This window comes from Plectropomus leopardus, chromosome 22 (genome assembly GCF_026936395.1).
Source record: "Plectropomus leopardus strain MGB_pleo_1.0 chromosome 22, ASM2693639v1, whole genome shotgun sequence".
Lineage (NCBI taxonomy): Eukaryota > Metazoa > Chordata > Actinopteri > Perciformes > Serranidae > Plectropomus > Plectropomus leopardus.
This window is the reverse complement of record NC_142197.1, coordinates 5,000,157-5,013,704: the sequence shown is the minus strand read 5'-3', so window position 1 is coordinate 5,013,704 and position 13,548 is coordinate 5,000,157. Positions and strand designations below refer to the sequence as shown.

Below are 13,548 nucleotides of genomic sequence, written 5' to 3'. Positions count from 1 at the left end.
TACTAACCATTATTTTAATTATCAGTTAATCTGCAGATTATGTCCTTGTTTAATTGTTTGATTTATTGAGTGATTTAAAGTGAAAAAAGTTTGTTTGGTTAAACAAACAATGTAAAAACCTACATATAGACATTTTCACTTTACAGTGACATAAAATACAGGAAAAAAAGAAAATCACAATTGAGAATCTGCACCCAGTTGAGTTTTATTGAACTGAAATGAATTTTATTTAATTTTTTAAATTTTATTTTACATATTGATACAAACATATCTGAAAAGGAGCAGAAAAAAGTACAAACTTATTAAATCCCACCCCTTCTCCATCAGTTAATGAAAAATAATTGACCCACCTCCATTTTTATTTATATTGAATTTTCTTACTATATAAACTACATGAAACCACATAACAACTATATACTATTAGGAATTTTTGCTGATAATAAAAAATACCTGAGATAATTAATTGCTTCTCAAAATAAATGTTAAATGACAATCAATTAAACTGTTAGCACATCTTTGCATTCTGTATTTGATAAAATTATAATAAAAATGAGAAAACATACAGTCTGTGTAAATGTCAGCCCCCTCATGTACAAATAAAATATTACTGCATGAGTAAAAAACAAAATCCTCATTAAATCACCTAGTAAATACAAATTATTTTCATTTTGTATTTTTTACAAACACATACAACCATACACTGTACATAAAAATATATGTGTAAGATGCACAGTCGATACATACAACCCTGCAGTTTTACGGATTATCCGCTAATCTGGCAACCCCTCCGGCCCTCGGACGGCCGGTCCTCATCCTGGCACTTACCTTCATCCTGGTAACTCACAAGTCCCCGGACCAAAAACAGGAAGTAAGTAACCAAATCAAAAGTAAAATTCACTTTCTGTTCGGTAGTCGGAGCCGCGGGGCGCGCGCTGACACCTCAAAGTCAGAAAAAACTGAGATTAAAGAGCCAAAAACTCCGTCAAAGCGCACAGACGCCATAAGCTTCACCTTGTCGACTAAAAACATGGCGCCGGAGAATTTTCGTCTTTCATTTAGCTGCGGAGCTTGGTGGATGCTAACGGTTAGCATCAGAGCTCCACCGGTAGCATTATAAAGTCTGTCTGTCTGTAAACATTAATAAACTGAACCACGTGGCTGCTTTTGTGTATTTAAACTATAATAATTTAATTTCAAATGTCTACATCACGTAAAGTCTCGCTTCCATCTCTGCGCTAAAATGCCGTGTTTTCGGCAGCGTTTCAAATAGCGATACATGGGACCTTACGCCAAAGTCAATATAAAAAATACACCATTTCTAGTTCGTCTTGCTGATTGCCAAAGATTACATATACTATTTATTTTTAATTATGTAAAATATATTAAAAGCGACCGGGACTGCAATTCGGCGCACATTATGTCCAACAAGCACAACTTTTTTGGACACATTTTAGCCAAAATCTACTGGCTGTGCTGCGCAGCTGCAAGATCCCGTTTCTCTGGCACACAGTGGGGGGCGGTAGCGGGCACTTTGAGATCAATATATTGATTTTTTTTTGTTTATTTATGGATCACTTCTCACCCGAGTTAACCCTCTAAAACCTGGTTTTCTTGTGCTGTGTTCAGATGCCTTTCACAAGCATTTAATCCTTTGAAGAGTGTAAATTGGTTTAATTTCAATAAAAAAGCAGAAAAATAAGGAAAGATGACAAGAGAATGACATAAAATCTCAATTAAAAAGAGAGAAAATCATCAATGAACAAAAAATAAATAAAAAAGATGTGTAATTATTATAATTATATTGTTAAAATAAGGTTACAAAAAAAATATTTAAGTTTATTATTTATTCATTTTTTTTATATAATACAATTGTTTTGTTCTTTTCTTTCTATTTATTTATTTATTTCATTTTATTTCAACTAATTTCAGGGTTATTTTCTTGTAATTCTTAATTAATTTCTTGCAAATGTTTGGGTCATTTTATGTTAAGTTCCCCCTCACCCTATTTTAATGTTTCTCAAAAAAATCAAGCCAACGGATAATATTTATTTATTGTTTTTTTTAATGTGTTTGTTTGTTTGTTTTTATTTTTTTTACATTTGTATTTTCTTTTTTTGCCCAATTTCAGGCAATTTATTGTAACTTGTAACTTGTGTTTTAAAAAAAAATCAAGCCACTTTGCTCAGCTTTCAGAGGTGTAACGTACAGTTTAGAAAACATTTTGGCCTCTTAAATGAATATTTAACAAAAGGACATTCACTGACCGCTGTTGAGAACTAAACATGCTTCTCTTCCTATGACACTGAAAAGAGTCTGAGGGTTTAATTTTATTTGTCAGCAGGTGAGCGATGAGTTCAGCAGCAGAGGACGAGGACGCCGCCGCGTTAGAAAACGTCAAGTCGGTCACGCTGACTCAGGACAGCGATGGAAGCATCATCCTGCACTGTCCTCCCAACGGTGGGTCAACAAACACACACGCACATTTTCTTTTTGGTCTTTTTAACAAATAAAAGTCAATCTATCGTCAAACTACTCAAACACGATTGATAGTTTTATGAAGGGCTGTGCAACTTCAGTGATCATAGATCATTTTAAGTCAATTTCTGAAACACAAAAATATCCCAGCTTCTCAATTGCAGGAATTTTCTTCATGTTTTGTGAAGATAAACTGAAAATCTTTGAGTTTCTGAAATGTTGGTCGGACAAAATGAAATATTTTAAGATGTTTTGGTCATAGGTGGAGATTTTGGACGGGACGCGGGTGAGAAATGTCCCACAAATTGCAGAAAATTAGTGAAAGGTGATAAGAAAACGACCTGAAAATTAGTTTTAAAAAGGGGGAGGTTATTACAAAATAAAAAAAATAAATAAATACAGAAAACTACACATTTTATTTTTATAATTCTATAGTTAAAATGATGTTACAGAAACATATGTATACATTTATAGGTGTACATTTTGGTCGTGATCCCCAAAATATTTAGAACATTTGTCCTCTTCAATAAAAACATGAAAGTAGAGGGTTTTTATAAAAAAAAATCTGAAAATTTACATTATAAACTGATGCGGAAAAAGCAGAAATTGGGGAAATAAACCTGCATCCTTTGTTAAATCGGATAGAAGAAAAATTTGATAGTGAGAAACTTAATTTTTCCTTATTTTCTCACATTTTATGAATTGATTCATCTTTAAAACGTTACCTGCTGATAAATTGAAAACGAAATCATAACGTTATTGTGTGTGTGTGTGTGTGTGTGTGTGTGTGTGTGTGTGTGGATGCAGACGAGGACTCGGAGCCCCTCCAGAAGAAGCTGCGTCTCTCTACAGGAGAACAGGAAGATTCAGACGCGCCTCAGTTCTCTGTCGTCACTTTACCAAGTGAGTCGCACACTTTTCATATTTCTGAGGCGACGTTACGTCGAGAACACGTTTCCTGTCCTCACTTTAACTCTCAAACTTCACTCTGGATCAGTGAGCAAATCCAAAAGTCCTGTTTCGCTATAATCATGAGGGCTGTGGTTAAAGTCGTACCTTGCAGCTGTGATGATGTGTCCTCTCTCTTCTCGTCAGTGTCGGAGAGCGATGAAGGCTTCGAGGTGACGATGACGGCCACAGCAGACGGCGATCTCTCCGAGGAGGGCGTCGCTCAGATTCAGGTGCAGATACAGCACTTTTCTCCTTCTTTTTCTGCATCCTAAATAAAAACAAGACCTTATTTGAGTGTTTATTTAAAGAGTTACTCTTATTTGCTATTTTTTCCTTTTTCATGCGCTGATTTTTAACCCTTTGAAACTTGGATCGACCTTTTTTTTGTGCTGAGTGAAGACGCCCTTAACAAGTATTTTCAGTGTTTAGCAAATTGATTTCTCTTGAAAACATGAGGCAAAAGGCAATGAGCAACTTGGCAAAAAATGTCTCCAGAATTGAATTGCATTGATTACCAAATTTAGAAAATGTATTTTAAAAAAATCTAGAGAAAAATGTCCAGAAAACTTTATTGCTATTATTATTATTTGATTTTTTATTTGATTTTTTATTTATTTTTTCAGGTAATCTTTTAAAACTTTACTTGTTTTTTGTGTGATTATTATTATTATTTTTTGCTAATTTAGGGATTATTTTGCATTTTCGGTAAATACATTTTTTATACAACTTTTATAAAATTTTCTGACAATTGTCCTAAAAATACAATTTAAAAAAATCTGTTTCAGTACTTCTTGTAGTTTATAGACTTACAGTCCTGAAATTTCACAAAGATTTGATTGTCGTGGTTTAAAAAAATGCTTTTTGTGTGTAGATTCTGCACGAGGACGAGGACGAGGACTCCCTCTCACCCAGTCAGAAGACAGAGGTGTCTCCGGTCAGTCAGGCCTGGTTCACGACCAAAGAAGACAAAGACACACTGGCAAACAAAGGTACACACACACACGCACACACACACACACACACACACACACAGGTGGAGGACGTCGAGGCCTCATGGAGACTAAAGAGACGACCTGCAGATAATGAAAACAAAAAACACGTTTTGTTCGTATTTTTATTACAGTAAATTCCTATAAATCTCTTTGTAGTTAAGATTTAAAAATCAGGAAACTAAACGTGACTTCGGTTTACACATTAAAGCAAAAAAAATTTCTTTTACTTTTTCTGTCATTATTATGGAAAACAGTGGTTTCATCACACTTTCTTATTTTCATGATTGATTTAAATGACTGTGTGCTGGTAACTGCTGGGTCACGTAACTTTATTTTTAAATGGTTATTTTGGTATTTTCCAGCCTGTACTCTTATCTTCAGGCTGGGCGATCAATTAATTTTATCAATTAATTCAAATTTGTGGACCGATCTCAAAAATGGTTGTTCCCAGTAGTCACTTAAGACACAAAAACACCTACCTAAAAACAGCAAACGAGTGAATTAAACTCCCTGTAACGTAATATTTTGATTATTTCTTCACTTCAGGTCATAAGTGGAAACAGGGCATGTGGTCGAAAGAGGAGATCGACATTCTGATGAGCAACATCGATCGATATGTGAAGGTACGTTTCTTCCTGTCTTTATTTGGGTCTCGTACATGTTATGCATATTTGGTCTGACTGTGTGTGTGTGTGTGTGTGTGTGTGTGTGTGTGTGTTTCAGGGTCGAGGCATTGACGATCCAGCCGAGATCATTTTTGAAATGTCCAAAGAGGAGAGGAAGGACTTTTACCGCTCCGTAGCTTTGGGGTTAAACCGTCCGCTGTTTGCCGTCTACAGACGAGTTCTACGCATGTACGACAACCGAAACCACGTCGGCAAGTGAGTTTACGAGGAAAAGATGGCGGAAAACACATCTCAACTTCAGATTTGTCTTTTATTTAATAATAATTTGTTCTTTTTTAAATTTCCTGAAGGTATACTCCTGATGAAATAGAGAAGCTAAAAGCGTAAGTAAACATTTTTAACATCAAAATATCATGTTTTTCTTTCTTGTTTTAAACTTACATTTATATTGTTGATGTTTTTTAAATATTTGTCTGGAGTTTATGCAAACTACATCTCTGACCTCTCTTAAATTTCTTTTAAAAGCAGCTCTTTTAAATGCAGTTTTACTTTTAAAGGTGTTGCTTTTTATGTCTAATAATAATAATAAGTCTAAACTCCTTATCATAAACTTTATTTTCACTTTGTTCTTACTTTTGATTTTTTGTTTTGCTGTTATTTTATTGGATTCTCTTTTTATTTTTGCTGTTGTGAAGCATTTTGAACTATTTCTTGGGAGGTGTAATATAGATAAAATTATCTTTATGTTACCTGCGGTTGCGTTCAGGCTGAGGGAGAAACACGGGAACGACTGGGCGACCATCGGAGCGGCTCTGGGTCGCAGCGCCTCGTCTGTCAAAGACCGCTGCCGACTGATGAAGGACACCTGCAACACAGGTACACAGCACTTTGTCCTCAAATACACACCTGAGGTACTTGTTCTCAAGTCCTCTCATGGTACTTTTTACTTCTACTCTACCATATTTATCTGACAGCTTTAGTTACTTCACAAATTTGGATTTCTGCAGACATAACATTTGAAAAAAATATAAAATCAAATGTTTTGTTCTAAATTAAACTCCCAAGAGTTAAAACAGGTCCAGCTGAAGCCATAAGTCCATTAATCAATTAGTGTTAATACATTTTAGGCCTCGTCTACCAGGGCGGGGCGATATGGGCTGAAATTATATTGTGGTATTTTTAGGCGATATCTCGATACACGATAAATATCTCAATATTTTTAAATCTCCTTAAAAGCGCTTCATTAATGCTTTAACTGGGACTCAGTTTTCAGAAATACCTCTATACGTGTAGACAGCCTTTCCTGAATTTATTTTTCATATACTGTGTATACGTATACTGTGAAATGTTATTTAAAAACAGGTAAATGGAGTGAGGAGGAGGAGCGACGTCTCGCTGAGGTCGTGTACGAGATGGCGGGCGTGTCGCCGGGGTCGGCGGTCACAGGGGGCGTTTCCTGGGCGACGGTGGCCGATCAGGTTCGAACGCGCTCAGAGAAACAGTGTCGGTCGAAATGGTTGAACTACCTGAACTGGAAACACAGCGGAGGAACGGAGTGGATGAAGGAGGACGACCTCAACCTCATACGCAGGTACTAAATACCTGCATTTACTCAAGTACAAATTAAAGATTTCCACCTTATGGTAAATATTGTTCTTTTTACTGCACCACATTTGCTCCGTACTTTACTGAAGAGTCATCTGTGGTGTTTCAGGATATCGGAGCTGGAGGTGGAGGATGAGAATGAGATCAGGTGGGAGGATCTTGCAGGCGGGTGGAGCAGCGTCCGGTCGCCTCAGTGGCTGCGATCCAAGTGGTGGAGCATCAAGAGACAAGTAGCCAATCACAAGGACATCCCCTTCAACGGTACGCACACGCACAGTCGTGTTTTTAAAATTTAAGCCAATAATTTGTTTGTATTGTACAGCTCTGATTTAACTTTTGTTTCAATCGTTTAATTAACCTGACAGATGTTTTTTATGTAACTGTCTTTTTTAGTGTCTATCATAATATTATTATTATTATTATTATTATTATTATTATTATTATTATTATTATTATTATTATCATTATTATCATTATTATCATTGATAACTATAATAATAATAATAATTATTATTTTACTATTTTTATTTGTATTATTATGTTGTAGATATGTGTTTGTATGCATATATATTTCTTCAATTACAGTATTGTTTTATATTAATAAGGAAGCTGTAGTAAGCTGAAGCTGAAGTAATTATAATTCAATGACTTATGAAGAAGGGGTGGAATTAATTAAGTTTGTACTTCGTCTCTTTTTCGAATATGTGAACCAACTCATCATATGTTTGACCATTTTAATTTTCTGTATATTCATTTTTTTGTTTGTCTGCTTGTTTGTGTGATCAATTCTTGATTTTCTTTTTTACAAGTTTGAAAAAAAAATTAATTAAAAAATAAAAATAAATAAAAAGTAAATTAATAACATAATATAAAATAAAATGAAAAAATCTATATTATTATAATAAACTACAGAAATCCGTTCACACACTGACCTGTGTGTTTGTGTGTCCTCAGTCCTCCTGAAGGGTCTCCAGGAGCTCATGGCGTCCTCGCAGACGGCATCCGGACCAGGCAGTCCGTCGTCCTCCTCGATCCAGATCCGACTCACCCGGTTGGAGGAGAGCAGCGGAAGTCCCGCCCCCAGCTCTGTGGCGGCGCTGCAGATTCCCGTACAGATCCCGCTGCAGATCACACACCTGGGTGAGACTCGGTGTACTACTGCAGAGGTTTAACAGTGAAATGTCATTCTATGCTGATGATACAGATGTTTATACCGACAAAGACTCCAGCTGTGTTTGACTGACTGACCTTTGACCTTTTTCACCCTGTGTGTGTCAGACTGTTGACTTTGTGTTTTTCTGAAGCTTCAGATTCTTCAGCAGCAGCCAGCGACAGTGAAACCATCACTTTGAACACAGGAGCCCTGCAGACCTTCGAGATCCTCCCCGTAAGCAGAACGCGCAGTATTTTTTTAAATGGATAATACAAAACAGTGTAGAAATATACTGTCTGTCGAATCACGCGGCAACGAGGCTGAGAGATGAAGCCAGTGTGGACGCTCCAAAAACTGCAGTCCAATGGCCTCTTTAGGCCGGCTTCAAAACAGAGTCAATCCCAATAGACCCCCTGCCTGGAAAAATAACCAAAAATTTTAAAAGATAAAAAAAATCTGCAAAAATATTTAGAGAAAAAGAAAATTGTCAAAAATATTTAGAGAAAAAGAAAATTGTCAAAAATTTTAAAAAATATAAAAAATACCTAAATTTTTAAAAGAAAAAAAATGTTAAAAAGAAAAAAGTGTAAAAGAAAAAATAACCAATTTTTAAATTAAAAAAAAAACAGCAAAAATGGTAAAGGGAAAAAAATTGCACTTTCACACCCACCTAAACTTTGATGAACTAACTAATTTTTTTTCTCAGTCGTTCCACCTGCAGCCCACCGGCACCCCGGGGACCTACTACCTCCAGACGACGTCCAATCAGGGCCTTCCGCTCAGCCTCTCCACCAGTCAGGGCCTTCCGCTCAGCTTAGCCAATAACAGCACGGTTACCCTGACGACGGGCTCCTCCCCCTCATCGCATGAACACATCATCCTTCACAGCCTGTCGGTCAGTGTTTGAGACGGTGTGTTTTCAGTCCTGCACCATCTTCACTGTACACCTCACAGTGAGTGTGTGTGTGTGTGTGTGTGTGTGTGTGTGTTTACCTCTTCAGACGGACGGCCTCTGCTCGAGCGACGGCGTCATCATCCAGACCGTCACCTCTGACTCCACCTCATCAGATCCTCTCAGCCAATCACAGCTGGTTGTGGAGGCAGAGGGGCGGAGCCAAGACGAACGCCTCGATGCCACGAGTCTCCTGGAGGGATCAGAGAGCGTCGTCACGGAAACTCAAGAGCCAATGACAGACGGCTTCACTGACACGGACAAGGTTTTTTTTTCCCCTGTAAAAAATTGTTACAAATGATTAATATTAATTTTAATTTATTTAGTATATTTTTTTGTTATTAGTACATAACTTTTATATATATTTATTTTCAGTTTCTTACATACTACAGCTGCAAAATACATTTTTTTAATTTAGAAAGCTCTGCATTTATAGATTTTTTTCTTTCTTAAAAAAGTTAATTATTTGGGGGTAAATTAATTGTGTAATAAAAAACATTCTTTAGAAAAATCGATAAATTAGTTATTAGATTAATGGATTAATCAAAAAAACAATTGTTGGATTCATTGAGAAAAAAAAAACGAAAAATGCAGAATTATCATATGGAAAGGTTCCAACTTAAATATTTCCAGAATTTTGCAACCCAAGGTGTACCTAATTAAGTGGCTGCTGAGTGTAATAATGACACTGACGAACAAACTGTGTGTATATGTGTGTGTGTGTGTGTGTGTGTGTGTGTGTGTGTGTGTGTCAGGAGCTGAGTTCACCGTCTGTCGAGGCTCCTGTAGTGCATCCTGGGATACCAGCTGGCAGCACCGTGCTGATTGTGTCTCCTCCCAACATCAGCAGCACACTGACAGGTAACACACACACATACACACACATACACACACACACACACACACACACACACACACACACACACACAAAATTTAACAATGCAATAAAATACATCTGCAAAATCACAGACCATTATAAGTGGCAGCAGCTGCCAATAACAGCACAGTACACAAAGCTGGTCTGCTCCCATAACTCAGGCCTAAAATGGTATTTAGGAGTGTTTGGTTTTTAACCCTTTGAGATATGAGCTAATTGGTTTGATGTCTTTCAAAAACTTCCATAAAAGGCAATGAGCAACTTGAAGAAATGACCCAAAACTCAGCAAATAATTTGCAAAAGTACAAGAAAACTACTTGAAAACAATCACAAAAAACAAAAAGAAAAAGAATGAAAGTTAAAAAACAAAAACGGAACAAGGAATTGACTTGAAAGAAAGTGCTTGAAAAATAACAATAAATCTAAAAAATAATTTTTAATATATAATTATGATAATTAGAAATATATTTTTTTTGACTTTTTTTCTAGCTTCATTGAAAATAATTTTCAAAATCTACTAGTTTCTTGCAATTTGCAGAAACAGTTCTTGCCAAGTTAATTCTTATGTTTTCAATAGAAATCAAACCCGTTTGCTCAGATTTTGACGGCTGAAATGATTGTAAAGGTGGCTGAACACAGCACCAAAGGTATATCAATCCAGGTTCGAAAGGGTTAATAATAGCAATAAAAATAAATAAATAAATAAGTAGATGAGTAATTGGTAAAATACGTAAACTGTAAAGAAAAAAAAAAGAAAAAAGAGGTAAATTTAGGAAAAAAACAGAATGTAAAATGAATAAATATGTAAAAATAATAAAATGATAAAGAAAGTAGTAAAACTGTAAACGAGACTAAAATATATAAGTAATAAACAAACAAATAAAGTTCAATTAAGAGCCAAGCTAAAAAGGTAGGTGTTTTGTTTGTTTAAAGAGCCTATTATAATAATATTATTTAAAAATATTCAGCACTACTGATGTTATTTTCTACATTCATCAGAAATCAGCTGAGTGAAGTTTTACAACTATTTTTTTTTTTTAAATTCTCAGATCCGATCCTGGAGAACCAGGAAGGCTCCGACTGAGCTCGACGTCCATCCCGACAAAGAAGAACAGCAGGAGGATCTTTCCTGTCGAAGCTGCTGCACAGAACAACAGAGGCAGCTCCCGTCTGCTATTTAACATCAACATGTGAACATTAAAAACTGTAAATAAAGTGAAGTTTTGAATCTGTATGAATGAATTTTAAACTTTGTACGACCCCCTGGGTGAAATGTGAACGCTGCGTTTCACGTGTCCAGCCAGCAGCTGACGTCCTGCAGCAACAATCACGCTCTAAAGACTAACGGACTCCGTGAACTGACCCTTTAAAAACCGTGTGTTCATATGTAATAATGTATTTAAACAAAAGTGAAATAAACGTGTAAAACAAACTGGATGATTCCCCTTTTTAACTGTTAATTTTTTTAAGTTTTAATGATAACCAGGTCATGTGGTGGAAAAAAAGACATTAATAGAACATTAATGAACATTTTGCAATTTAGTAATAAAAGAATACGTATATTACAACATGAATAGTTCACATTTATTAGTGATGCACGATAATGATTATTTCAACCAATATGGATAAACCGATAATTTCCAGCTTCTCGTGGCGGATAAGATGCAGATAACCGATAATTTCTTTTTATTTGTTTTTCATTACCTGAGGGTATGAAAGTCTGAGATGTGGTGAGTACAGATTAATTAAATTTGTGCATTTTCATTAAAAAAAATAGACAAAAAAGACAAAATGCTGGGAAGTCACATTTTTGTAAAAAAAAAAGAAAAAAAAAGTCATTTTTAAAGCGCAAAATCAATTTCATTTTTAGTTTTTTTCCCGTCTTATCTTCTTATGTCAACTTGAATTGTACAAAAATAATGCTGAAAAAAAATATTCTGTTTGGACATTTGGAGACAGCGGCAGAGACAGCGGCGGAGACACCGGTGTGTGTAGTAGGATACTGGAGGAGTGACACCATGGGCAAAACGGGCGAAATCAAAGCAATTCATGCTTATTATTATCGGTTGTATTTATCGGCCAAAAATGCTAATATCGAAATAACCGGTATGACGTCATAAGTGCATCCCTAATATTAATGGATCAAACCTCATAAATCTTGTGAGTTCGCACGAGCTCAACATAAAACCTGATGTTTTCTGTAAAATGAACACCTCTTCATCTTCTTAATCATTTGATCAGCTTCTCCGATAAGCTGCCACTTTATCAATACAGGACACCTGAAATTCATTTGAATCTGCGGCTGTTTAAAAGTGCAGTTCTTCATTAAAACACAGAGAGGCAGCGTTGTCTTATTTATCTCAATATCAAATTATTATCACCATTAAGTAGCTGATGATCCGATATAAAAAGTGTTGCTGTAAAGATTTACTGGAGAAAAAAACTGATTCGTCAAATTTAACACACAGTTTCTGTAAAAAAAGTCAACGGAGTAAAAATAACAACAGAAATAAATGTAATACTTACCAAACCACGAGGGCGTACAGGTGAAATATCTTCATTTTTTCACATCAGGAGGAACTTGTGTAGAAATAAATAAATCTGAATTAGTTTGTTTTTATTTGTTTAAATAATTACCATCAGAAAGACAGTTCTGATCAGTTTTAGACCGACTAAAAAAACACAGAAACAAAAAACAAAAACAACACACACCAAATAAAGAACAGTCTGACTGAGAACAAATGAGTTAAAAACCACAACGGACAGTGCTGCAGTGGTGGAATAAATGTTAAATTATTTAACTATTATAACACACTCTAAATAAACTGCATTACCAGTAAAAATCTCCGTGCATTAAAAAAAATACATAAAGTAAAAAGTTAAATTATTTTCTGTTTTGCAGCGGATGGAGGGGAAGTTAAATATAAGACCTGTATCGATAAGTTGGTCAACATAAAATTATTCGGCAGTTATTTCGATGATTAATTATCCGTTAACGTTCATTTTTTGTCTAACAAACACACCAAACATCCTCAGGTGTGTGTGCATTTACCTGTCGCTGTGTTCCTCCGCCTCCCGCAGCACAAACGCTGCGTTTTTCGCGCAGTTCAGGTGGAAAATGCCGCTTTAAAATATCGTATTTCTTTTAAATCGCTGTCTCGAAAAGAAAATCTCAAAAATGCAGCTAATTGAACCGGTTTCTCCAGAAATAATGACACGAAGTAAGCCGCCATCTTTCCGATCTGTATCAAGCCGTCAGTCAGGGATCTACGGAGGCTTAGGAGTGCCAAAAAAGGCAAACAAAACAAAAAACGGACAATAACAATATTATTTTTGTTTGTTTGTTGTTTTCAGTTAAATATTGTTTAATATTTTTAAATTATGACTAAGTGTCTGTTTTGACTTAAAATGTAAATTATGATCCATCGTCTCATAAATGACTTTTTAATTTTTCAGGTCAAAACTAGGTGATGAAAAGTAATAAGTAATGAGATGAGTAATTATGAGATAAAAGATTTTAAAGTATGACATTTTGATTCACAATGATGAAATAGGCTACTAAGTCTGATTTATTATAACTTCTTATTATTTATTGAATCCAATATTTCATATTTTTTTGGATAGGGAAACATAAACATTAAACATTACTTGGTAAGTCTTAATTAAGCATAAAAAAAAACTCAACAAGTCAATGCTGCCAGTTTAACAGATTGATTTAATTTGATTAAAAAAAAGAAACTTTTAACCTTTTTTTTATCTCATAAAAAGCAGAAACCTGTTAACTTGGCTGGACTGATCTCAACTGTCATATACTAAAATGCAATATTTTTATCTTATCTTATAATTTGGACTTTATAAGTTCTCATAATTTAAAGTCGCATCAAAACATGTTGATTTAGCTGCAGGGGTTCTCACTC

The 13,548-nt window shown here is 35.2% G+C and overlaps 1 protein-coding gene across 3 annotated transcripts; it reads left to right on the top strand.

Moving 5' to 3' along the window:
* The first annotated feature begins 738 nt into the window (after nt 1–738).
* On the top strand, nt 739–11,063 carry dmtf1 (cyclin D binding myb-like transcription factor 1). 3 transcript variants are annotated; one of them, XM_088072692.1, is made up of 17 exons: nt 739–868; nt 2,342–2,457; nt 3,283–3,378; nt 3,571–3,656; nt 4,298–4,415; nt 4,965–5,041; nt 5,142–5,299; nt 5,395–5,427; nt 5,811–5,920; nt 6,407–6,635; nt 6,759–6,910; nt 7,604–7,789; nt 7,954–8,036; nt 8,509–8,697; nt 8,804–9,019; nt 9,510–9,615; nt 10,681–11,063. In XM_088072692.1, the coding sequence occupies exons 2-17, from the start codon at nt 2,349–2,351 to the stop codon at nt 10,713–10,715; spliced, it is 1,983 nt and encodes a 660-aa protein (XP_087928818.1). In that variant the 5' UTR covers nt 739–868; nt 2,342–2,348; the 3' UTR covers nt 10,716–11,063. The 3 variants fall into 3 exon arrangements, with proteins under 3 accessions (XP_087928818.1, XP_087928819.1, XP_087928817.1); XM_088072693.1 differs by having other exon boundaries at nt 742–868; nt 2,339–2,457; nt 7,960–8,036; XM_088072691.1 differs by having other exon boundaries at nt 742–868; nt 2,339–2,457.
* Nucleotides 11,064–13,548: the final 2,485 nt, after the last annotated feature.